This window comes from Mesitornis unicolor, unplaced genomic scaffold, assembly GCF_000695765.1.
Source record: "Mesitornis unicolor isolate BGI_N332 unplaced genomic scaffold, ASM69576v1 scaffold9202, whole genome shotgun sequence".
Taxonomy (NCBI): Eukaryota; Metazoa; Chordata; class Aves; order Mesitornithiformes; family Mesitornithidae; genus Mesitornis; species Mesitornis unicolor.
Genome location: NW_010169824.1, coordinates 29,942 through 54,082, shown reverse-complemented (window position 1 = coordinate 54,082; position 24,141 = coordinate 29,942). Strand labels below are relative to the sequence as shown.

The 24,141-nt window shown below is 41.2% G+C and overlaps 1 protein-coding gene across 1 annotated transcript in view; it reads right to left on the bottom strand.

Annotated features, from left to right (window-relative positions):
• The window catches only part of FHOD3 (formin homology 2 domain containing 3), a gene marked incomplete at its 5' end in the record, with an annotated part of 91,531 nt that overhangs the window by 42,514 nt on the left and 24,876 nt on the right, over window positions 1-24,141 (bottom strand). The window contains 4 exons of the mRNA XM_010179486.1: window positions 6,524-6,682; window positions 12,740-13,629; window positions 16,126-16,425; window positions 23,320-23,534. Of these exons, the coding sequence (XP_010177788.1) occupies window positions 6,524-6,682; window positions 12,740-13,629; window positions 16,126-16,425; window positions 23,320-23,534 (1,564 nt within the window). The remainder of the gene's footprint in view (window positions 1-6,523; window positions 6,683-12,739; window positions 13,630-16,125; window positions 16,426-23,319; window positions 23,535-24,141) is intronic.

The following is a 24,141-nucleotide window of genomic DNA, read 5'->3' as shown; positions in this document are numbered from 1 at the left end:
ATTGCTGTTCATTTTCTTATGATGACTTCCATAAACATAAATAAAGAAGCATTTATTTCTGTTAATGTTGGCTCTGACTTTCAGTTAAGAAAAAGCAAAAAAAACCAAAACAAAACCCAAAAAAATCCATCCTTGCTTTCTTGGACATTGCAAGCTTCTGCCTTAATAAATTAATAGCCCAAGGAAAAAAGAAGAGGAGGAAAAACCCTCAGTACACTCAGGTGCTTTTCCTTCCCCTGTGAATGACTGGAAAATATTCTGATGTACACCAGTTCCAATTGCTAGCATTTGTGTATTGATTTTGAGATGTGGTATCCACCCATGCTGACATGTAGCTTAGGCCATACCTAACATCAAACTACAAATTTGTAAGTAGCTGCTTCAGGATATTTCTCAGTGCTTAATCATTACTCATCTAAAAAATTCCACAAAAAAGAGAGACTGAGCCTGAAACCCACAAGAAGAGCTGTTTTCTAGAGTGTCCTTTGAAGAAGCCAGGCCTTCTAGTGCCTACTCCTCTCTTCCACAACAAGAAGCCAACACCCCTCAGCTGAGCCAGGGCAGCTTGCAAACAGGATCAGATGAACATCCATACATGGAAAGTTTAGCAGTAGCCATGTGATGGACGTAAAAATGCTTCTGATGCATTTTTGAAGGCTAACACTTCAGCAGTATTCTCAATTGCCTCCTACAAATAACTAGGGCTTTTGGCAGCTACCCAGGGATCCCACAAGTATTTTGTGGTGGTGCAGGGCCTTCACTCCAGAGATTTTGCACTGCTTTCGGGCATTTTAAAGATGGCAATGAAACAGTAAGCTTTATTTCCAAAGGGGTTCTCCTCCTCCTTAAACTCTATGTAAACACCAGAAGCCAGATGGAGCTGACAAAAAGCATTCAAGTCCAAGTATTGCAAGGCTGCTGTGCTGCGTACCGCAGCGTGCAAAGCAGAGAACGCCAAGCGAAAGAGCCTGTGCTTGTGGTGCCAGCCACCGAGGATCACCCCTGCTGCTGAGGATCAACCCTGCTGCTGAAATCCCTGCCTTGATGGGACCAGAGCTGCTGGCAGGCCTCACACCATTGAGGGTACAATTGCCCCTATAACAACAACCTACTCACCTACTACTCATACTTCTAATCTGCTGGGGTGAATCTGATCCTGCTGGTCATCATCCTTGGTGTGCCCCTGAGCAAGTGGTAATATGCACCTATTCTTGATTTCCACCCTATGACTAATTTGAGCCATTTGTTCAGCACTGTAAACTGATAAGTACACCATCTGCCAGTTTATTATGATTTTTATTATTTTTTAAATCATCACTGTCAGTAAAAGTAGCATAAAAACACAGCAGGGCAGAAGGTTACTGGCACCTGATGTGACCATTAAATCACAAATAACTTTGAATCTAATCATTAGTTCCTAACGATCTCCCCAGTATGGCATTCTTCAGGTCAATTAAAGAACTGGTTATCAACAAACCCTATGCCCATATCCTCTAATATGTGTGATACACGTATTTCACCTCCACACATTCTCACACAACTGTTTGGGCCAGAGACTAACATTCTGAGGAGAACCAGTGCACAAATCTTTACATGGAGAAAAAGAAGTCATTTTTGGAGATCCTGTTTGCATGAGATACTGGATCCTAATTATTCTGTTCCTGGACTGCTGGATCCAGACACTTGCTTGAACTTTCAGCAAAGGGATCAAACTACTTATTTCCTGGACTTAGCCATCTTGACGTATGAACTCCAAAAATTTCTAAGAGGAAAGGTTACAAGGCTCATAGGGCAACATTTATAAACCCCATATGCCTGAGGGTTACAGGCCTCAGTGTGGGATGCAAGGAAGCACTGAACCAGAGACTGTGAATAGCCTGGAGCCTCTGTGGAAATTAGGTGCTTAAGTTATCTCTTTCAAGAGATAATGGGACTTCTCAGTGATGATGAGGTTGCAAGGGCGTCTTGGCTTTCATATTTGGTTACAGCTGATTTTACCAGGCAAACTGGAGCCTGAAAAAAATTATTAAACTAAATTAGCTGGTTGTTGTTGGGTCCAAAGCTTTCTGTGGCTCGAGGCCCACAGAGTCGTAAGCTGCATAACCAAATAAACATTAGTGGGTATTTCACTGGATATTTGACAGGCCTTGGCAGACAATTCAGCTCCAAAAAGGCTTTCAGACTTAAGCTTTCCAGGCAGCTATTAACGAGACACATCGGTGGTTTGCATTACCTGCAGATACTCTAACGAAATACAAAAGCATATGAAGGTCAGGACTCCACAAAGAGGCTGCCTGCACTAATTCTCTTTCAACTCTTCCAAAAATGATCCAGTTGTGAGAAGGGACTACAGCTGAACTGCCTGATAGCCCTCCTTGTAAATTGGGATCTGACAGTCGTTGCCTCAGTCAGACTGATCCACTTTCTTAGCTCTCTACTGAAAAAATGAACAAGCCATTGCTGGTCACAGAAACTGCAGAAGATGCTTTGGTTTGCTGCAAGGAGTGAAAGTATTGGTTTTTTTTTTCTCTAAATAAAATCTGAAACTCATTAGGTTGGTGATATGCTGACCACGGGTGTATGGCCAGCACAAGTCTGTTCTCTCTCCTGTCCAGACCCGTGAAAGAGGTGTTCTTTCAGGTCATGCAAACTAGCATAATTTGAAACATCCCATCACACTTTTACAAAGCATTTGCCAAACAATCTGAAAATTTCAAATGCCAACACACCACAGCAACTAACAGAAAAAAAACGAACAACTTTGATAGTTTCTGAAAATCAATGTTTTGTTTATACATGTCATCATCTGCCTTTTTAACACCAGGCTCTCATTTCTTACCTCTTTTGACATCTCGGGGCTACCTAGCTGCTCCAGATATCTCAATTACTTCAAATTACTTAGCAAATGTGTGTATGGAGGGCCTAGCATATGTGGAGATTTTTAATTTCAAACAGTTCTACTAAAATCTATACCTACCAATGCAATGCAATGTTGTGCAGCATCACAAAGCCATATAGTAAAGCACAAAGCAACCCACCTAATTTCCTCCCAGCATTACCTTAATTTTACTCTGCTAAATTAGTCATACTCTTTGGTATAATTTGATTTCAACCCACGTTCCCTTGCTGAGTAGCACTTTACAGAGGAACACACTCATTTCCCTTACTAAAGACAAGCAGCAGTGAGTGATTTGGTGGACTCTATTCTTGCAGTTGTCCATGATGCACTTCATTAAAATTAGGTGCCAGGATTTTAAGCTCTCCTCTTTTGCTTAGCTCACAGAAAGCCCTCATCCATGCTAAGCAGGCAGTTCTTTATCCTGCAGCAAGCTCCAAGTTGTTTGAACACAGTGAATGCCAAGCTTTCAAAGAAAGGAAAACACAACCACTTTGGCAAACGTAAGGTGGCAAAATTTTTTTTAGTTGGATTGATGCATGCTTGAAGACACACATTGTGCCTGCCTTTGAAAATGTGTTTCTAACAGTGCCTGCGCTGCATACTAAGTGGACTACATCTGTCTTTCTAGCACCATGTCCCATTTTCACAGCTCAGGGGTACATAACCACTTCAAACACATGGCATAAAATATGCAACATGCTTTGGTATACAGAGCTTTAAAATACCTGGAGAATTTTTCCACCTATCTTTGTTACATATTTGAAGTTAAAAAGCAAAGCATGGATTACAAACATGAGTTAAATTGGACAAGCAAAGCAGCATTCAGCAGAATGTAGGACAGTAGCGGAGGGTTGACTGGGTCACTATGAAATTGATGATGAGTTGAGTTATCACAAACTTGTAGCCTGCACCCTGCTGCATCACTGCCTTGTTACTAACACTACTATCAGCACTACTTTAGTCCATTGGAATCACTAAGGTCAGTTTTAAGACATCATTTAATCAGAACTTCTCCACCAATGTGCACAACTAAAGCCAAATGCACAATAACATGGCAGCGACAACACTCCTCAGCAAAGGACATAGCACAGAGCTCACAGACAAGGCAACAAATGGCTCAGGTGACTTTTTTGCCCTGTTAGTGCCCTGCTCTGTGTTGGAAAGCTGAAGATGATCCTAAATTATAGCTTCTCTGAAATTTTAGCAGTGAATGTCCTCACAGTACACATTACATCTCTTCTCCTGTTCTTCTTGCATCTTTCTCTCTTCTGCTTACAAGCTGTGACATCTCTTCTACACAATTAATTATGAGAAAAGGCTTTTGTGTACCCACTGTGATGCAGTTTTTTAATTACCCAGATTACATAATTTTTTTTCCATACCGGCTCTGCCTCATTCAACCCACAGACTAGCTATGAAGTATATTACATAGCAAATAATTTGCTTTTTTCTCTTCATTTTATGTAAATGAAGCTGATACTTACACTATGACTGATTTATTTTGTCATAAGGAAAACTTTCTAAAAATCTAGATGGAAAAGACAAGCCCTCTTCCCTCTAAACTAACTCTAAGGTTAAAGCCAATGAATAAATGGATACAGAGGGGAAGAGAAACAGGAAATAAAGGTTGTCTACACTGCAGATCAAAGGGGCAGTATGGAAACTACTCTCCTTGTTGTAGAGGGCAATAAGGTCTCCCCTCAGCCTCCTCTTCTCCAGATTGAACAACCCGAGCTCCCTCAGCCACTCCTCATAAGACTTGTGCTCTAAACCCTTCACCAGCTTCATCGCCCTTCTCTAGATGTACCTTCTTGTAGTGCGGGGCCCAAAAGTGAACACAGTATTTGAGGGGTGGCCTCACCAGTACCAAGTACAGGGGAAGGATCACTTCCCTACTCCTGCTGGCCACACTATTCCTGATGCAAACCAGGATGCCATTGGTTGCCTTGGCCACACTGCTGGCTCATATTCAGCTTCTTCCCTTTCTCTTCGTTTGAAATATCTGAATGGTCACATCAGGATTACTCACATCCTGAGCTTCAAGTTGTGGATGCAGAACTCAGAAATCCCATTTTCTCTAGCAGTGGGCAATTATATCAATGGTGTATCATTTCCTGGTTTCTGAATTCTTCAATTTGAAACCTACCTTCATATATATTTTAAATGAAATTATGGGTTTCTGGGAGCTAATGGAAAGGCCACCCAATGGAGGGTGTGGTAGTACAAGGCACTCACAACTGTGGACACCACAGGTGGTCGGCAGATGGACAGTCCAGCTACAAATGTTGGCACTGAAAAGGCTGAGCTGTGCAGAGCAGCTGAGCTTTGGTCAAGTATGCCAGAGAAAGACACAAATAAAAGGAGACGATACATGGAAGATAATAAAAATCTGTCCTTCTTTTTCAGTCATTTTATGCTAGAGTTTGCATGGAAACACTGTCTACAGCGCTGAGATCTAACCGGAGGTCTGTGAGTTGGGCTTGGCTGGTCGGGTACCTCTCTCCAACAATTTAAAGCTCAGTACTGCAAACTGCAGTAGTGGGTACATATGCTGGGTCATTAAAGATTACTTTTTTAGCCTGATTTGTCACCGTCACAATATGAGTAAGGTATGTACATAGCAAATAAATAATATAGCTTTGGGAAGAAAGTATATTCTATTAGGGATAAACCAGGCCTCACCTTCTAGCTAGAACGATCTTTTGCCTTAAGTATTTCTTTCGCATGGAACTGTTGGCAACCCCATTTCTATTCCAGCCAGCTTCCCTAATTTTCTTCTGTAGTCAGCACAGTGAAGGTGGAAAGGGGGAAATCATGAAACACAGTGCCAAACCACTGAAAGGTGACTGTGAATCAATATATGACCTCTGCAGCTCAGCCACTGGTTGAGATTTGCAGTTGTCCAGATTACTCTTACGAGCTGATACAGGCTTATTTGGAGAAGAAAAAAAAAATAAATTTTGAGATGAATACAACTACAATGAAAAAAAACCAGGGGAGCAGCAGGCTTCTTTTGCACTTCATAGAAGAAAAATATTTTGATAAAAAAATAATAAACAGAGCTCATCTTGGATCTCGGTAAGAATATCTGCAAATTCAAACATGTAATGGTAAAAATGACATCATCTGTAATCTTTATACCAACTGCTTTTCTTCAAACAACATAACACAGAAATGCTATTTTGAACAGAACTAGTCACTGTATTTGTTTTCCATTTGATATACAATCTAGAATGACTCCAACAGCTAGCTGGGCATGAAATTCATTAAAACCTGTACCCATTGCATCAGCCCTATTAACTCACTGCCTATACTTGGTACTCAGAGTATTTCAGTCAAGCTCCAGAGGAACAGATAATACTCTCAAAATCTTGACAGGTATTAACACCATTGCTACTTACACTTAGACACAAACAAAGCAGAGAAATCCACAGCATGCCCAACCTCAGGTGACTACTACATGAGCACATTACATTGATTTGACGAGTTTCAACCCTCAGTCATGATATAACACATCCCCTTTTCTCTGTACCATGGAAAGTCTGGCCTGTACCATGTGCAACATAGAACAAAAAAGGGAACAATGAAAATGCAGACTTGAAGACATTGAATACCCTTTCTTACCTCTATTCCTTCCTTGTTTAAGGCATATTCGTCAAAGTTCAAAATAGCAGTCTTGATAGTCCGGGGAGGAGGCAACACAGTCAAGCCAATATTAATAGCATTGCTTCGTTTTGAGTCCAGTACAATGATCTCCTGTCGCTTCCCATCTGCAGCAGTTTTCTTGGTAAAGAAGAGAATAAGAATATTACTTCTCCAGCCTGTTTTATAAATAAAAAGTCCCTCCTTTCACTAATGAGTTCCCCTACTCAAAGGTGCTGACACTGAATATAAATCTAAATCATTTATAGTCATCCAAAAAAGCTTAATTCTTCTACCATATCCTTGCTGGTACCAGCATGAGCTGCCAGGATTTAACCAGAGAGCTGAACGCAGTCTCAGAAGCCGTGCAAAGCCTGAGACACCAAAGTCTCTGCAAGGGCTGGGAACACTGCATTTTGTTGATCTGAAAAAACCCTGAAGGTGGTGGGGCAGCAGTTTGGCAGTTGATGGCCTCCGGGGCTCAATTACCCCTTGGATGCATCAACCCAGGGGGGACACTGACCCTCTCTTGCCTACGTGGCTGGCTGGGAAACAGACAGGGTGGTTCCCATTTCCCACCTGCCTGCCAGCACTCTCCTGTGTTATAAATCCACCTTGGGCAACAGCAAAGGAGCCGTAGAGGCCTTTCTGGAGACACTGGCATGGTTTTCTGACCTCTATCTGTCAGAAGAAGGGTAGCCTACCTTGCTGCTCATATGTCCATCAAGCCCTTCTCAGGTGCAGAACAACTTCAATCTTTCTGCTTTCTTACAAAGTTTTATTTAAGTTTAGACATACTCTTTAGATCTTACCTCCAGTATAAACTACAGTATAAATAATCAAAAAGCACAAAGAACTAACAATATATGCTTTAAATTCCATTCTAGAGAAGACCCAAGAAATTTCTTACACTCTCCCCCCATCCTCATAGTGACAAAATGTGAACCAACTAGGCAAGGTGACTCACAAACCATTTCTGTGGCATACTACAGTGTTGAACGTAATCTTTGCTTTTACAGCCCAGCACGCCCCTCATTCTCTCATTGTCCCATGCTAGAAAGTGTCTCTTTGGCATCTACATGTCAAGTACCAGACAGACGCAAGAGGAGAGGACTCTGCTCCTCATACACAGGAGGTTTTCCTGCCTCTCCATAGCCACAAACTTTGGAAACAAGTTTTCTCTGTTTGCCCTTCCTTTGCCCTAACAGAGATGGGATGAGGGTTGCTGTCAAGCACAGGAGCTTAGGGAGGAGACCAGCACATTGATGAGTGCAAGCACAGACATACTTTGCTGTGTATAAACCCATGTTTCAGCAAGGCACAGGCTGCAGAGATGTGGCTGTGACCTCCCTGTGGAGCCTGTTATGCTACCTGGACTGTGGTTAGTGGCTCTGGCAGCAGCCTTAGGCACATGAGAGGGTTGCTTTTCTTAAATCTTACAAAGAAACAACACTTGTGCAGTAAACAGGACAAATTTTAGGAGAGCAAATATAACATTTTTGAGGTTTTTTTATGCCTGTTCTGTCAGAACTGCTCTCTTCTTAACATCTTAAAAGCATCCCTGAAGCCTTCTTGAACTTTTCATTGAGTAAGAAAGTCCTCTTTTTCATGGGGAGCTACCTGAAGGGTTGGAGATGCAGCTTCTCCTTTAAAGGAGTCTTTTTTACTTCAAGGGTCATTAATCACATTTTTGCTACCACAGTTAGTGGCCAAGACCACATAAAGACAAGTAGGGTTCACCAGAGACTGCTTCCTCTTGAGTCTCTATTGCACTAAGCCCTTTTTAAACCACCACTTTTTACCTTGTCCTTCACAGCATAGAATTACACAGCTCCACAGAATTTATGCAGAAGGATAGAGGCTGGGGGAAAGGAGTTAAATTTAGACTTCCCACATGTGGTGTGGGTAAGGAAGCCTCAGATCTGCAGCTCTGTTTTTAGGTTCCTAAGTTTGACAAGAGAGACATATTCATTTGAGGAACACATGATGCTAACCACTGGGACGACTGCAACAGTGTGCTCGCTCCTCAGCAATGAGTTATGAAAGACAGATGAGCTGTATAGGGGAAGTAAGCATGTAGGTGTTTTCCACAGCTATAACTGCACATGGGATATAAAAATTTGGGGTAAGTAAGCCTGTTCAAAAACAGGGGCAGAAGAGATTTTAAATCCATTCTTGGGATGATGGCTGCGTTACAAAGAAATCCTTTCCAAATGAATAAAAGTATGAAGAAAAGACAAAGATTTTACTGCTATGAACTCTATTACCATACCGCTAGGAGAAGAATTCCTTTTTGTCTGCAATGAAATCGCACATGTGTTAAGTGTCTGACTATTAAAATAAGCTACAACTATTAATTTCTGTTACAATGTTAGGTGACTTTAGGCTGTGCTTGGTAAGTTCATTAACAGAGAATGAGTTCAAATGCTCGAAGGAATAGTGCACTAGTGCACTTGATTTTATATTTTCATGCGTCAATACGTAACTTAAGCCCTGAATTCTGAATATTATATTAGTAAACGCAAATACAAAATTAATTATAAAATACAACTACATCAGGTGGCATAATCTGTGGAAAACAAACATTCCTGCAATGTATTAGCAACTACAGTGAATTTAGGTCTTTAGAAGTCCTAACTGACCAGATTCTGTTGCTTCTGTCAAAGGCTGAGTGGTGCAGATAGGTTATTCAAAAACTGTTACCATGCCACAGAAGGTTATCTGCAGTCTGATGAGCACGTAGTCTAAAACATGGCTCTTTGCTTTAATGAATACTGGAAGCAGAAAAACGTAATAACTTTTCCAGTGGTCATATAAGTAATTATATATGAGAATCAAGTCAGAAATATCTCCTGCATTTAAACTTGCAGAATAATCTGCATCAGTAATACAGAAAAAAAAAAGTGCAACCCTGTAATAGTGAGATGGCATTTTTTAAATTTCTATCTCAATTTGCAAGGATTTAGCACTAAGGATTTAAAATGGACTCACTCAGCTGCCACTGACTTTGTCCAGAATACATATACATACATATATATATAATCTTTTTCAGAAATTCTGGTCCGCATTTATAACTTGCCTTGGCATTTATTCAAATTGCAACAAGTGTTTTCAAGAGGAGTATGTGTCTAGGCATGTATATACACATGCACATGAAAACGCGTTCCTTACTAATTTTTATGCCTGTGGGCACATGATGGATCACTATGTCCCACAGGGTACAGATGAGTCAGCAAAATAATACTTTCTAATTACACGCAGAACCAAATGGATGGCAGAAGGGCTGAACAACGTTGGTTGATTCAGTCGTGTCTGTGTGTTTCCACTGCTTTTCACAGAAAAATAAACACTTTGAAGTACTTTGCCAAAATACCTGCTTTTGTTTGGTGGAGTGAGAAGGAAAGAAATTCTAGAGTGGCTTGGAGGGCATACCCAATCACTCTCCTTTCTATTCACAAAAAATACATGTTCTGCAACTAAAGGTGCTCCACTAACTATAATCAAAGTGCAAGTTGTCCAGTGTGGCATAAATTTTCCTCAAATCAAGAATATGTCCTCCTAGCTCCCCCCCAAACTCTCATATTCTATCCTACGATTTTAAAATCCACTTTATCTTATTGCAGTCTATTGCGTTTAATGAAAAACTTCTCATGAGCCAGGAAGTAGCTGTTTATAGCTGTGTGTTGTGGAAATCACAGCGAAGGATTAGAAACTGGAGTAAAATTGGTTACAGCTGTATGAAAGAGCACATGCACAAGACAGAGCCAAGGGCCCCCCCCCCGCACACTCTGACTTCACTTTTCCTCTCATCCTTCTGGACTGCTGCTTTTCCGTGCACCTGCTCCCATCTATTGCTATGAAATCTGGAGATTTGACTTTTGATTTGTTGCTCTGCGCTCTTTTTTTCAGCTGAACCAACTGAGCTGTGAGTCAGACTTTACAATATTATAGAATAAACCTGGTTTGGATTGCAGCCATTAGACAGGAGAAACTAGACACAACGGGGAATGTACTCCCTGGAAACAAACCAAGCAGTCTGGAAAAAGTGAGAGCTATCCTAATTTGAGTGCAATCTTCGTACCAAACCTCAAGCCTTTTACGGATTCAGTTGTCTGCTTAATTATTCCCACTCTGACTTGATCTGAGGATCGCCTCCTACCCTGAAAGATTTGCTGGTATTCACCAGGCGGGAGTCTCGGAAGTCTGGGTAGACTTCCACTACGGTGCTCCTTGGTCACCACTGTCTTCTCCACAGAGACAGTGAGTTTTCAATGTCTGTGCTATGGGACAGGGTGGAAAGCGAGCCAAAAGTATAACATCTCATGCAGAGAGCAGTTACTAGTCTCCAAGAGGAAAGCAGTCACCTAAATCATTCCTCAGACTTGCACTAATTTCAAAGAAACCTGCTCACTCATCTTCCAGCCAGAAGCCAAATGCTATGCCAAAGCATCAGGCAGGTTTGGGAATCAAGTGTGAGGGAGGGAAAATGGCCAAAGGTAGTTTGGGAACGTGCACGGCGAATGACTGGAAAAGTAAACAAGTCAAATTTCCAACAATTTAACATTTTATCAAAATTTTGGTTGAGAATAAAAGATTAAGAATCAGCCAGAGTGATCCATTACAATACTGGCATTTAGCTCAAAGCTGAAGTTTGGAAATGGCAAGTATGTCATCATTCCACACTCAATTCAAGGTATTAAATGCTTTATGGATCTAAGAAAACGCTCTCATTCCTTCAATTTACGAACCATCTGTAGCAGATTTGTATTTACAGGGAGAGAGATGAGGAGTAACACGCCACAACATCACCAGCATTCCTTCCTCAGCAGAAAATGAATGAGAGAGAGAAATTAATCTCAGCATTAGCCAAATGAACAACCAGCTGAATGTGTTTTTAGAGCTTCTGTGCTACTCATTTCAGATCTGCACCTGTGTCACAAAAAAACTCAGCTAAGAACGGTGATGGCAGGATCTACATGAGCTGTGTTATTTATGTACCTGTTGTTTGCTAGGCACTTAATGAGGGACTTGGTCAAACTGCAGTGTTTCGATTTGGCCAAGAAGATCAAGAATGACTATAAGAAAATTTTGAGTTAATAACTCAGACAAGTGACATGGAGAACTTTTACCATGAGACATCCACTCTCCCCAGATTAAGGGCAAACAATAATACTCGTAATACATAATATTTATAACAACTTTTGCCAAAGAGAAGTAAAAAATTCAAGGTACTGACTCAATTTTATGTCACTATAAAACATATAGGCATACATAGAAAATATGCAAGTTATTTATTTATTTCAAGTAAGAGACATGGACATCTTTAACTAGCATTTTAACCGGAAAAAAATAAGTATCCCTGATATTGATGACTCTTCTTGAAAGAAAAAGGGTTTATGCACCCATGAAAAGCAAACATTTGAGCTAATAGCTTCATTAATGCTACTTCAAATTTCTACTAAATTTAGCTATAAAAGACTTCGCTTTGTTGCTGAGTATAATGTTAAACAGCCATGTCACCAGCCTTTGTGAATTTATTTTCTAACAACGCTCCCAAGGAAGGGGGAATCCTGGCTACAGAGGTATTTCCTGTGCCAGCTTCTCTCCTAGAATTTGGATAGCCATGCTGTACAAATAAAGTATTTAAAACAGGCCTCTTCAGCAGTATAAAATAAAAACCCAACACCCCTGCAGAGTTTAGCTGTAAACTTGGTCCAGCTGATAAACTGATCCTTCAGAACAAAGTACACATGTGAGCTTTTTGCAGCAGATTCAGATTGATATTCTAACCTTTCTCCATAACGATTAGGAAAATATTACCAAGTGAAGAACGGTCAAACACACAGACACAAATCATGCTGTGACCTTTATATGAATGTAACAGAAAATATTTCAGAGTTCAATACCTAGTTTGGCACTCAGCTCTGAATGACCTAATCTAAAATTTGTTGATATTCCGTACCTGAAGTAATATCCCAAACCCGGTAGACCTGAGATACGAGGGCAGCTTGGCACACACACCAACCTAGCCTCATCTCCTAGTTTCAGGCCATGGAATATCTTCCGTCATAGGCCAAGCTAGAAATACATCCAGTAATTCCCACTGTTTTCATATAAACAACATAAATCACCCAGATCTAAGTCAGAATGAATACCAATACAATAGCAAAATAATAGCAAGCTGAATACGAGCTGTACCTTCGTGACAGGCAGTTCCTTGGATTTAGACTCAAAGAGATGCTCCAGTTTGGAAGTGTCCACCTTAATGGGTTCCAGTTTCGACCACAGGAATTCTCTGCAGCGTTTGTTGTTTTTACACTGCCACTCAAACGGCCGTACCTCGTTCCAAAACAGACGGATGGTTTTCTTCTTCTTTATAAATGCTGGCTGACCCCTAGAAACCTGGGGTGACCCTAAACCCTGAGGAGTGCTGAACAGCGGAGGAGGAGCCAATAAATTAGCAGAGGGTGGAGGCGGAGGCGGACATCCAAACAGCAGGGGAGGCGGCGGAGGAGGCAAACCCAGAAAAGAAGGTGGAGGTGGAGGAGGGGGAACAAGGGAGTCCCCAGGACCCATATCCATGTCCAACACATCTACATCATCCTCCTCCCCCAAGTCTGTAAAATCCATGTCTTTGATTTTAAGTTCTCTAGGATTAGCCATGAGCTGATCCCAGATGTAGTCAGATTCCTTCTTTGGCTGTGCTGGTGTTTTCTCGGGGACCTGTTCACTGATTTCATCTTCAGGCACAGCTGTCCCCTTGGCCAGCTCACCACAGTTGAATTTTTCTGCAAAGGCTTTCACGCTGCCTTGGTTGTCCAGATTTCCGATCTCCATCTTTTTGACACTTTCATCTTTGGCCTGCTTCGTGGCCTGAAGAATGGAGATCCTACTAGCTAGGCTAGTGAGTGACTCCTCGCTTTCCTCCGTCTCCTTCTTTTCCTCCTTCGCCTCCAGCTCCTTCTCCTCTTCATCCTTGGGCTTTTTGTTATGCGCATACAACATGTCCAGCATAAACCGCTTGTTGTTGAGGATGTTGCTGCACTGCTCATTCACACCAGCATCCTGAATGGTCTGTGACCATGGACCTGCAATCACACACACACAGATGGGAAGAGTCAAGGCGAGGGAGCCAGAGCACCAAGAACACTCTACAACCCACCATAAAACAAACTGGGGGACACATGCTTAGTTAGTCTGAAACTGGGCAAGCAGTAGCTTTGAAAATTTTGAAGTAAGTGCCAGTGCTAATATATGGCCCAATCTTGGTGGGCTGGGAGTAATTCTCAGAAAAGGAATGGCAGCAGAAAATAATCAGTGTAGCTTGAGAGGTGCTATATAAATGTCAGGATTTCAAGGTTCAGGTTTCTCCTGAAATCTGTCAGGTTTCACTTTGTACTCGATGCGATTCAAATCCAGGGCCCCACAATTCCCCATCTCCTCCCCCGTCCGCCCCCATCCTTTTAAAATAACACCACATTCAAGATACAGGACGGGTCTTGCAGCACAAAGCATATGGACAGCAATGACTCTCACCTCTCCTCTGATCAACCTCTAAACCACACTTTAAAATGAGTCCAGAGGTTTAACCCCAGACAAAAGAAAGACTTTTTCTTTCAGCAATGGATACAACCTCTAAAACTGTTTCTGCTACTTTCCTGCAGGAGGCTTGATTGCTTTCATGACCTGTTTGTTTTTCCTCAGACTTTATCCATGGGATTGCTTTCTCACCAAGATCTGTCACTTCAGGTTTTCTCTTATATCTGTCTCTGAGGTAGTTTCACTAGACGATATGGTTAGACAACTCCTTCCCCACACCACAGATTTTACCTACCTGAACCCCTCTCTTCCCCCAAAGATTTCCCCCTGCTCCTAGACTCTCTTTCAAAGATGTTCAAGATTGCTTTCCCGTATTCCCCCTATAAATCTCCCATGACCTACCCACTCTCAGTTTCACCAGCTGGGATCCTCCAGGATTTAATCCCTTTGCAAAACTGCTCATTAAAATTCCCCCAGAGACAATCTCTAATTGGGGCTCTCCAAGTCTGCCCTAGCTGATCAAAGACTGTGAAGACTCTTGTTACCTTGGCACCCTCTTCTGCCCTCCTCTCCACAGGTAAAGCTTTGAAATACCATTGGAGAAACAAGAACTGTTGGAAGCCAAATTCAGCAGGTTGGCTAAGGAAGGAGGAGCCAGGACAAATTCATTCCTTGTCCTCAACATAACAGAAGAAACGATGGGCCACCTCCTAAGTGGCAAACTGCTTGTTGGGAATGTGCTCTTCTTTGTTTTCTAAATCTCTTTACCTACTAGAGAGCAAACACCTCACTACATGAGACCTACTACATAGCAAGACCTATGGGAAAAAATCCTGTAACCTGTTTTCCCTTACTTGCACTTGGACTATCTCAGACTATGCCACAATGTAATGACATCCTTCACCTGTCATACCGACCCTCCCTTTCCTACATATATATCCATCTACATTCTTTAAGAACACAATAGCATTTTAAGTAACTCAACCTTGATGCTGGTTGAAAAGAAGATAGCTCCCAAACTCAGAATAAAATTAACTTAATGTTTCCCAGAAAAAAAAAAGTGATAGTTTTAAAACACGAACAGGACAATCTGACAGTTCATCTCTGTGAGGTAATCCTTCTGATTCAGAGTTATCCCTCTTCTTTCAGGAAAGAGCAGGACTATTTCACACTATGAAGCAATTCTTGTTTTTTTTAATCCAGAATTTAGAAAACTTAGGACAACCCACTCCACTGTTCAGCTCTAAGAGAACTTGGGAACCGAAGACCCTAATTACATTCTTTCAACTCCCTATAAAAAGGGGAAAAGAGTAATTAATAAAGGTCAAAACCTGCCTTTTACTTCCTCCCTGTCTGGGCTGCATGACAAGCTCTGGTTGTCATGATCTCCCCAGGCAGAAAACTGGTTCTTAAGGTGTTTTCCAGGCTGGGCCTTTACAGATGCCTGGTGGCATATGTGACCAGAACCAGCAGTCACTACAGAACTCGTCTTTTCCAGACCTTCACATGAGCTAAAGATGGCCACAGCCCAAACCTGTCTTCAGCAGCTCCTATGCATCCCTGTGCTTTCTGAAGCCTAACCAAGACAGGAGAACCGGGGGAAGGAACAAACATCCCAGCCCTCATTGCTCTTCCTCTTCTGCTAAAAGGATGAGAAAAGGTATCTGATATCCCAAGACAAATCATGTCAGCACAATCCCTTGTCTCACTGTTTTATGTGTAGAAAATACCCCAAAATTCTGAGAGCTAGAAAGGCAAGTTGCTGCAACACAATGATTCAATAATTAATATATTAACCTGGGAAGAAAATGGTCTTGAATCAAACGAAACCTCATTTCATCAAGGCCTTACTGTTCCTAAATCACAGAAACCCCATCAAAGTCTGTGGAATTCCAAGCAGAGAGTAGACCAGACTTGGCCATGGTGAAGAAAGTCTTAGATAAGCGCAAAGGGTTTGTTAGCTAATTAACACAACAACAGAGCTGCTAATTTAACATTTATTTTTCCACAAGAAACCCTTCATTATTGAAAAAGCTTCACTTTACCAGTTTCATTGTCACTGGTTAACTTGTCCTCTCTCTCTTCCCTCTCTAAAGTGCTGCTTGCTGAGGATATGCTGGATGCAGAGCAGTTGTCTTTTTCATTCACTTCCTCATTCTGCCTCTCTTTTTCACTGAGTATTGCACTTTCTTCTGGCTCTCTCTCTGGTCCTTGCTCCACCTCACTCTCTGGTCCCACCTCTGTGGCCTCTATTTCCTTGGGTGTCTCCGTTCCCTGCTCGGCCTCAGCCTCCTGCTCTGGTTCTGGTTCTGTCTCTGTCTCTGGTTCGGGTTCACTGGCACTCACTGGTGGAGAGAACAACGGGAGAAAGAGATTCACTTAACAACGGAGTCATCTCAGGCTCACTCCTCTAAATCAGAGCGATGTGAAAGTTGTACAAGTGCCTTATGGAAAGAAAATAAAAAGCAAGCCCATGGCATGCTGAACATTAGGAGCAACAGACTGATGAATGTTGTGTGACGACAGCACTGCACATGAGAGTGGCCTGGCAAAACCCCCTTGCTTGCTGTCTGGAGCCAGCCCACTGTTTTTATACATAATTCCACAGCTGGAGCGTTGGACTCGCATATGGACTTGAACCAGGAGAAAATGCACATCCCACCTGAGCATGACATTGACAACTCAGTGCCTAGACAGAGCCAGGAGAGAAGAGATCTTTTAACAAAAACAAAAAGGAGGGAGACTGTGGCTTTTGGTTGAATTTTCTTTGGGTTCTGGAAGAATTCTTTTTCCACCTGATGAGGAACACTTCAACGAAAAAAATACAAGTATTAGTTTCATTAACACAGTTGAATGGCACAGTCTGGAAATGGCACTGTCACATATTTGGCTGACGCAAAACATATGTTTTTCATGCACATTTACTTCAGAATAGCCACATCAAAACTGAACAAAGTTTCCAACTGGTTGGCATATGGCACAAATTTAGTTTCCAACTGGTTGGCATATGGCATATGATGAGCTTTTTTAATCAGCTGGCATATAGCAAACACTGTTGATAGTACATTTGGTTTCCTTTTCCTTGCTTTATCATTGGCAGTGAAATTCAATCATTAACCTTTAGGGGTTTTAGCTATAACAGCAGATTTTCACATGCAAATATTCTCTGCATGCTGCAAAGAAACTGAAGAGCATCCACACATATTCACATCAAGCAGCTCACAACTTTCTGATAACTGAAATGGCCATGCAAGAGTGATGAAAACGGGCATGCATGTTAGTTCTGCATACTCCCCAAATTCCCTCTGCACTGAATCTTGTAGAGTGGCTGAACTACAATGACCAAGTTATTCTTGTTTTTTGCCTCTGTTAACTACTTTTCATTACAGTATTGCAAAAGAACGTTCTGGACATGTCACGGTCTTTGGATTGCATGACATATGACGAGACTTTCTTCAAGAACTACATGAATCTTTGAAGGAGAAAAAGTATCACACTGGAATGCAATCCAAACATTTCAGTCCTGTAGGGAGGAGGTAAACAGATTTACCCCGAGACAGTGTAAGTCAAAATAATAAGAGTCACAATGTTTTCCTAAGACTGTTTCATGTTGTGTGCCTATCATTTTCTGAGTCACTCAAAGAATAATAATTTCTATCAATTGCCTATCTTTAAAATAACACGTACACTTTTAAACCAGTAACGCATCTTCAGTACCATGCTATTCCACTTCACTTCATATAATTAAAAACTGCAAATCATTTTTTGCCACCGATTTCATTGGAGCCAAGCTTCTAAACTTTCACAATTGATTTTAAATGTGTAGCTAGCTAAATAACTAGACATGCATATATATAAAAGAAATGTACATGTAATATGTTTAACATATAGTCCATGCACACTCAAACCGCTCTAAGATGTTTTAAAACACTCCCAGTTAGAAGCTTACCTTCCTTCCTCTTCTACATGAAGAATATATAAAAGTCTAACATTAGAGGAGCTCTGCACATGCCTTGTCTCTCTAAAGGTATCTTACCCGTAACTGTACACTCGGCATTGACTATGAGAAAATCAAATTTCTAGACAGCTGGCAAGAGGAAGTTGGCAGACACTGAATGCCAGTGGTGTGTTTCTGACCACAGCTGTTGGTGTGTAGGTATAGCACAAGAGCATTTTAAAGTCAAGATAAGATTTGAATATAACTGAGTTATACTGACTATATAGCACTGAATATATAGCAAGCTTATGAATCCTTCAGGAAATCCTGGAACTAACATGGTACTGTAGCATGAAAGATGGAGCTTAGGATGCAGCAATGGTCCACAGATACAAATGTCACCAATTTATCCTTGTATAATGATAGTTTTGTATGAATTTTAAATGGTTTTCTCTAAAAATAAAAGCTGTCATGCCATAATAAAAAGGTCAACTCCAACAGCTCAGGTGAAGAAAGAAGCTGACTAAAATGTGGCCAGGACTAATGCTTATGCTTTGTCATCATGAAGCTACACTGAAGATTCAACACAATAAAGTTAGGGGAGACATAAGAAATTGTTTAGAAAATGAGACTGCTCAAAAGAATTCTGGATATTCTTCACATCAGAAATATTTCACACATACCAGAAAGATCCAGTATCTTAGCAGAATCTGTTACAATATACAACAAAGAATAAAGAGCAATATACTGCTCTTTTGAGTTCAAAGAGTATTGAAATCTAAGCACTTCTAGAATGAAACAGGGATATGATGACACTCATTTTTAAAGTCTTTCTCTTTTTTGGAATCAGATCAAACAATACACCCTAACCCAAATAACTTCTAAACAGTGAGCTAAGTCCAGTAGCGCTTCCCTTATACAGCAGTTCAAAAATCAGATCTGTCAGCAAACACTAGCAGGAGAACAAAGCCAGCAATCTAGACGTGTGCCCATCACCCACAGTTCCGTCGTGTAATCCATTGGGCTGATATTGCTGAGAACTTCTAAAGATGTTTAAAAATACAATTCCTAGTGAATGCTTGTTGGTGGCCTATTTGAAATAAGCTGGAACTTTTAGTCCCATATCTACTGGATCAATTTTCACACCAGACAAAATACTACTCTAAGTGGCAACCTTGCAGGTGGTAACAGAGTTTAACAGACCAGGCTCTGTTCCCAATCTTCAGACTTCTGCTGGTGGAGAGCATGAAGACTCAGGGAAGCTAAGCATGATCATATCAAAAAGCATTAACAGCAAAGAAAGCATTCCTGAGACATTAAGAAGTATGATGCCATTACAAGCAATATATTTTATTTGATTTTTTAAAAAACCAATTCTTACACATATATAGGTCTTAAAACCTAAACTGGGATTGCCAGATTCAGTAGTGGAGGTAATCTCTTTTCACTTGCATATGCTATTTTCCACCCTTCTCTCAAGGCTTAGTTACCCCCCACACCTGCCCTGTATGAAAACAAAGGAATGAAATGAGGTCTTTAAATGAGCAGAAGTTTTATTTGCAACTGGATTAACCAGGAGGAGGAAAATTGAATGTGGCTTTAAGGCCTAATCTTTTAGTCATATGTTCACTTCTTTTTCTGCCAGAACTTAATCTCTAAAAATGTATTATTGCAAAAAAAATGCAAAGACTTCTTGGAAGAATGAAATCTCCCAAAGAAGGTGAGTAACCTCATCACTAAAAGAGATGGTAACAGGGTTCCTCAATGAATTTGTAAAGATTTTTTCATTTTCAGAGATGATGTAATCTGCATCTTCCGACATTTTCAAGACTTGGCCACATAAAGCCCAGGGAACCTGATCTGCTATGATCTGATCTGACGTTGGTGATAGCCCTCTTTTGAGTGAGAGGTTAGAGGGGACAGTGAGCCGCTCCCTTTTGAAAAACATGGCTACAAAGTTGTAATGCTGTACAGGAGCACGGAGGGAAATTACTTTTCTTTCAACACTCAACTATAAACAAACTCTGAAGCAGACAGAAGATGTCGTATCTTTAGTACCTGCTGATAAGACCTCAACTCCCCCAGTCCTATAAGCCCTCAGAGAGAACATCCCTCCAGGCTCACATCCAATCACCTCCCAGGGTAACAAGATTATACAACCGCATTTTCATCTATTTTCTCTGCTCTCTACTTGGAGCTGAGACATACATATGCTAAGTGTCTCTTGAGGATATGCATACAGTAAGTCTGAAGACGGCTATATCTACCCAAGCCCTCTTGGTTCAATTGTTCAGGCATTGCTTTAAATCTTGGTTTCCTTCAATTCCTCAAGGACAAGATTCCTCTTGCTGTGAAATCAACAAAGACTCTTTTTCTCCACCCCCACCCCAATCTTTTCTTCCCACTCCTTGTGATAGTAAAAACTAGCACAGAGTGATCACCAGGTAGGGAACTTGCCCTTTATTCGTTGAATCAGAAATGATCTTTCTTTGTCCCCTACCGCAGTTCCTCCTCTGACTTTCTATGCTGTGGTTCCTTTGGCTCTGCATCTGGGGCTGCAACAGCCTCACTGCACCCTCATGCTCTGGTGGTCCTCCATATGCCGAGATGCTTTCAGCAGTCATACTTCAGGCAGTATTTGAACCTTGCTCAGCTACTAATATGATTAGAAGGTTTCCTACTGTCCACAGTGTGCACTTGGGTTGGCTTGCTTACTTCCTTGAGTGCTAAAAAAGCTGTTCTTCTCAGAGAAGGGTTCATCTCCAATGCCTTTGTGGACTGACTTCAGAAATGTCTTGGTTACTGTTTGTCTCCTTTACTGCACATGTGCACTTCATAAAATATTGTCCAATGAAATTACAAAAGAGGAAGTGCCTGCTCTAAAGAAAAAAATTAAGTTCCATTTGCAGTTATGGGACTGCCTTCATTTCCTCTGAATGCCATACCTCAAGTTTTACAAGAGTAAGTCTTACAAGACTTGATTACTTTAGTGGAACCAATTGTTTTATATGAGAAAACACTTCAGCTCAGTAAGTCCAGATTTTTGTATTGGGTAAAGATACTGAGACATTTCATAGCATGGGACAAAGTTCCATAGACAAAATCCATTTCCTTCTTAAGCCCAGTAGATACTGGATGGCCAAAGGATACTTCAGTACAAATGGCATAAAGTAAATCTGACTCCAAAAATCACTTATTGTTTTGCTAGTAAAGGTACACATTTCTTGTTTGACTTCAGGTTCTGAGTTCTGCAGACAAATATCACATATCTTCATAACATATCTGTTAACACTGTTCTTGCAGAGTCTTTGGAGGATCCTATTCACAAAGCCAAGGAATGGTTTTCCTTCTGCAGTTTCATCCTTGCTTGGGAAGACAGAGACCCCTGTGTTCAAAGCAGCTGCTTAAGGCACAAGTAATCTGGGCTCTGTCCATGGCTCTATTTCAGCTTTCCTAAAACTGGCTTAAGAAAGGTAATGCCTCAGTTTCTCTGACTATTAAGTGGGATTCATAACATTTCCTAAAAACAGTAAAAGTTGACATTTTAATTCATTATGGAACATAGGGAACTCAGCTAATAGTATAGAGGCCACGGCACACAATCTGTAAGTAAGCCTGCCAGCTGTTGGCCGATATCCAAAAATCTGGTCACCACCCTGCCCACGCGCTCATTACTTCATATGACCTTTCCAATGCTTCTGGTAGGCCTGAAACAGCAGTCCTTCCTCCTGCACTGCTCCCCCTAAAGTATGCACATTTCAGGCCTCTGTTCTGGTGCTGTCCTGGCCGCCCGCCTGCAACTGCCCCTGGGTGGAGGCGCACCCTGCCCCATCCGTATGCTCTCTCCTTGCAGCCCATTTGCCAGGCTTCCAGGTGCTGCCCTCTGATGCCTACAGATATTGCCAGGGCTTTTAGGAGAGATGTCCTGCCTACCCATGTGTTGATAGCTTTGCCGTATTTTGGCTGTCTGAAGTTGCCCTGTACACCTGCTCTAAATGTATGCTCCAAATGGATTGTGCTGCTCCATTTCATGCTGCGTTTTTTTTCTTTTTAATGCTTTCAGGAGAAATATGTTAAAATAATCACCATAAAAGAGATACTTGCTCCCTACCCAGCTCTGAAATCCTAATGGTGGAAAAATCCACCTTATTTGCTCTAAAAGCAATATTACACTCAAAAAAGGGCATCTGGATGCTTCTGAATATCAGTGGCACAGGAAAATATCCATGTTTGAATGATACCACTGTGGCTTTTAATGTGCCAGACAAGAAAACTGGGAATATAACTGGGAAAATGTATAAACTTAAACTAAACTTCATCTACTTAGTACAGTGAGCATAAACATACACAACACTCAGTATTTGTAGCTTTTTTCTTACATTGCCTTGCTTTATAGCATGCTACCAGCCATAACACTCAATAAAACCAAGCAGTGCAAGTTATAAATACATTAATCACCAATAGCATATAGCAGGAAATCAAATAAAATAAAAATGAATGATGGTGATAATTCACCCTCAACATGCATTCTACCTCCTAATGTTAATGCAACATCATGTGGCACAAATATAAATCTGTATGGTGGGGTTTGTTTTGAGGACTGAAGGAGGGGTTCGTGATGAAAGTGGCAGAATGACGTGCACACACAAAAAATATTGCTCTATACACCAATAAATTATATGACAGCAAACCAACCATGCAAACACTAATTATACTTTCCTTTTTACTAATTGTCTGTGGTCTCTTTTAAGTCCTTTACTACTTGTACTACAATTTTAAGAGATTTTGTTGGTGTTAAAAATAACCAACACACCCTGCCTGCCTTCAATTCAAGACCTTTTCTGTTTGTCCCATTCAGCCTGTGCTCTGCTGGAAGGTTATTATAATCTTGGCATTCATCTGTTGCATTTCTTTCAGAGAATCCACATAAGCAAAATCTGTTGGCAGGAATATTGTTGGTTTAGTATTCAGTAACTTCTGATATACAAGGAACACGATGCTAAAATTCAGACCCTCTGTATGCTGTATTTTTCAATGATTCCATTCTAATAGCAAGAGACAATAATAATATAAATCATAGCAACAATTAGCAGTGTATTCTTTGCTTGAATAGACTGGAAGACATCCAAATCTATGCAAAAAAGAGGAAATTTAGGAAGACAGCATGAAGCAATATAAGACAACCCTTTACTTTGACACCTCGGAGGTTATGTTCTTGCACACATGCACCAAAAATCACTGCTAGACTGAGAGAAACCATGATAAAACCACTGCTCTTTCCCCTGCCCTCCTTTTCGCTTACCTTCTGAGGGTTGAGGAGTCCCACAAGGGGTGGAAGGAGTCTTCAGCTCGTCCTGGGACTCTATGGATGCTGGACTGATGCACTTGGGTACAGGCGAGGATGGGGATGAGGGAGATCTCAGGTTCAAGGACAGCTCACTTCTGCCTCGGCTAACGCTCCGACTCTTCAGCTCCTTCTCATACTCCTCCGCTGCCAACCTTTCCAAGTATTTGTATCTGAAAGTTAAATTCCAGAGGGTTTCCGTAAAGAAAAAGAAGTCTGTGGCTGATGCTTGTTTATGGATGAAACACCTGCAGAGAATGAGCTGACTTCCTGACACGAGGGGTACCACACTAAACTGCCTGCCTGGTCAATCTGCCAAAAAACGCACACTAAAGCGAAGACTATTGCCCTGAAAAACATTAAATTGCTCATGACAAAACAAAAGCAAAAGCCAGCAGAGTTAAAGACTCCTTAGATATAGTGTTGTGCCTGCATCGTCCTTCTCCTTTCAGAAGCGTTTGTCTGTCCTCCTTTTCACCCTCCTCCTTCACCTCCTTCTCCTCCTCCCAGCCCTCCCTCCTTCAAAACTAAAGCGGGAGGGGAAAAAAAAGGAAAAGGAAAAAAAACCCTCCAAAGCCAGAGCCCCTTAGTACTGATGTAAATAGCTAAAGTCTGAGACTTGCTGCAAGCAGAGAAAAATGGTTCACTGCAGCAGACAAAAACAGGTCTCCCTGAAAACAATACCAATAATAAATGTTTGGATTGACTATCTAAAGTCTCTGAATCTGCTTCTATTTGCTCTGAGAGCAATGCACTGGAATTCACTTTGTTCTCTTCAGA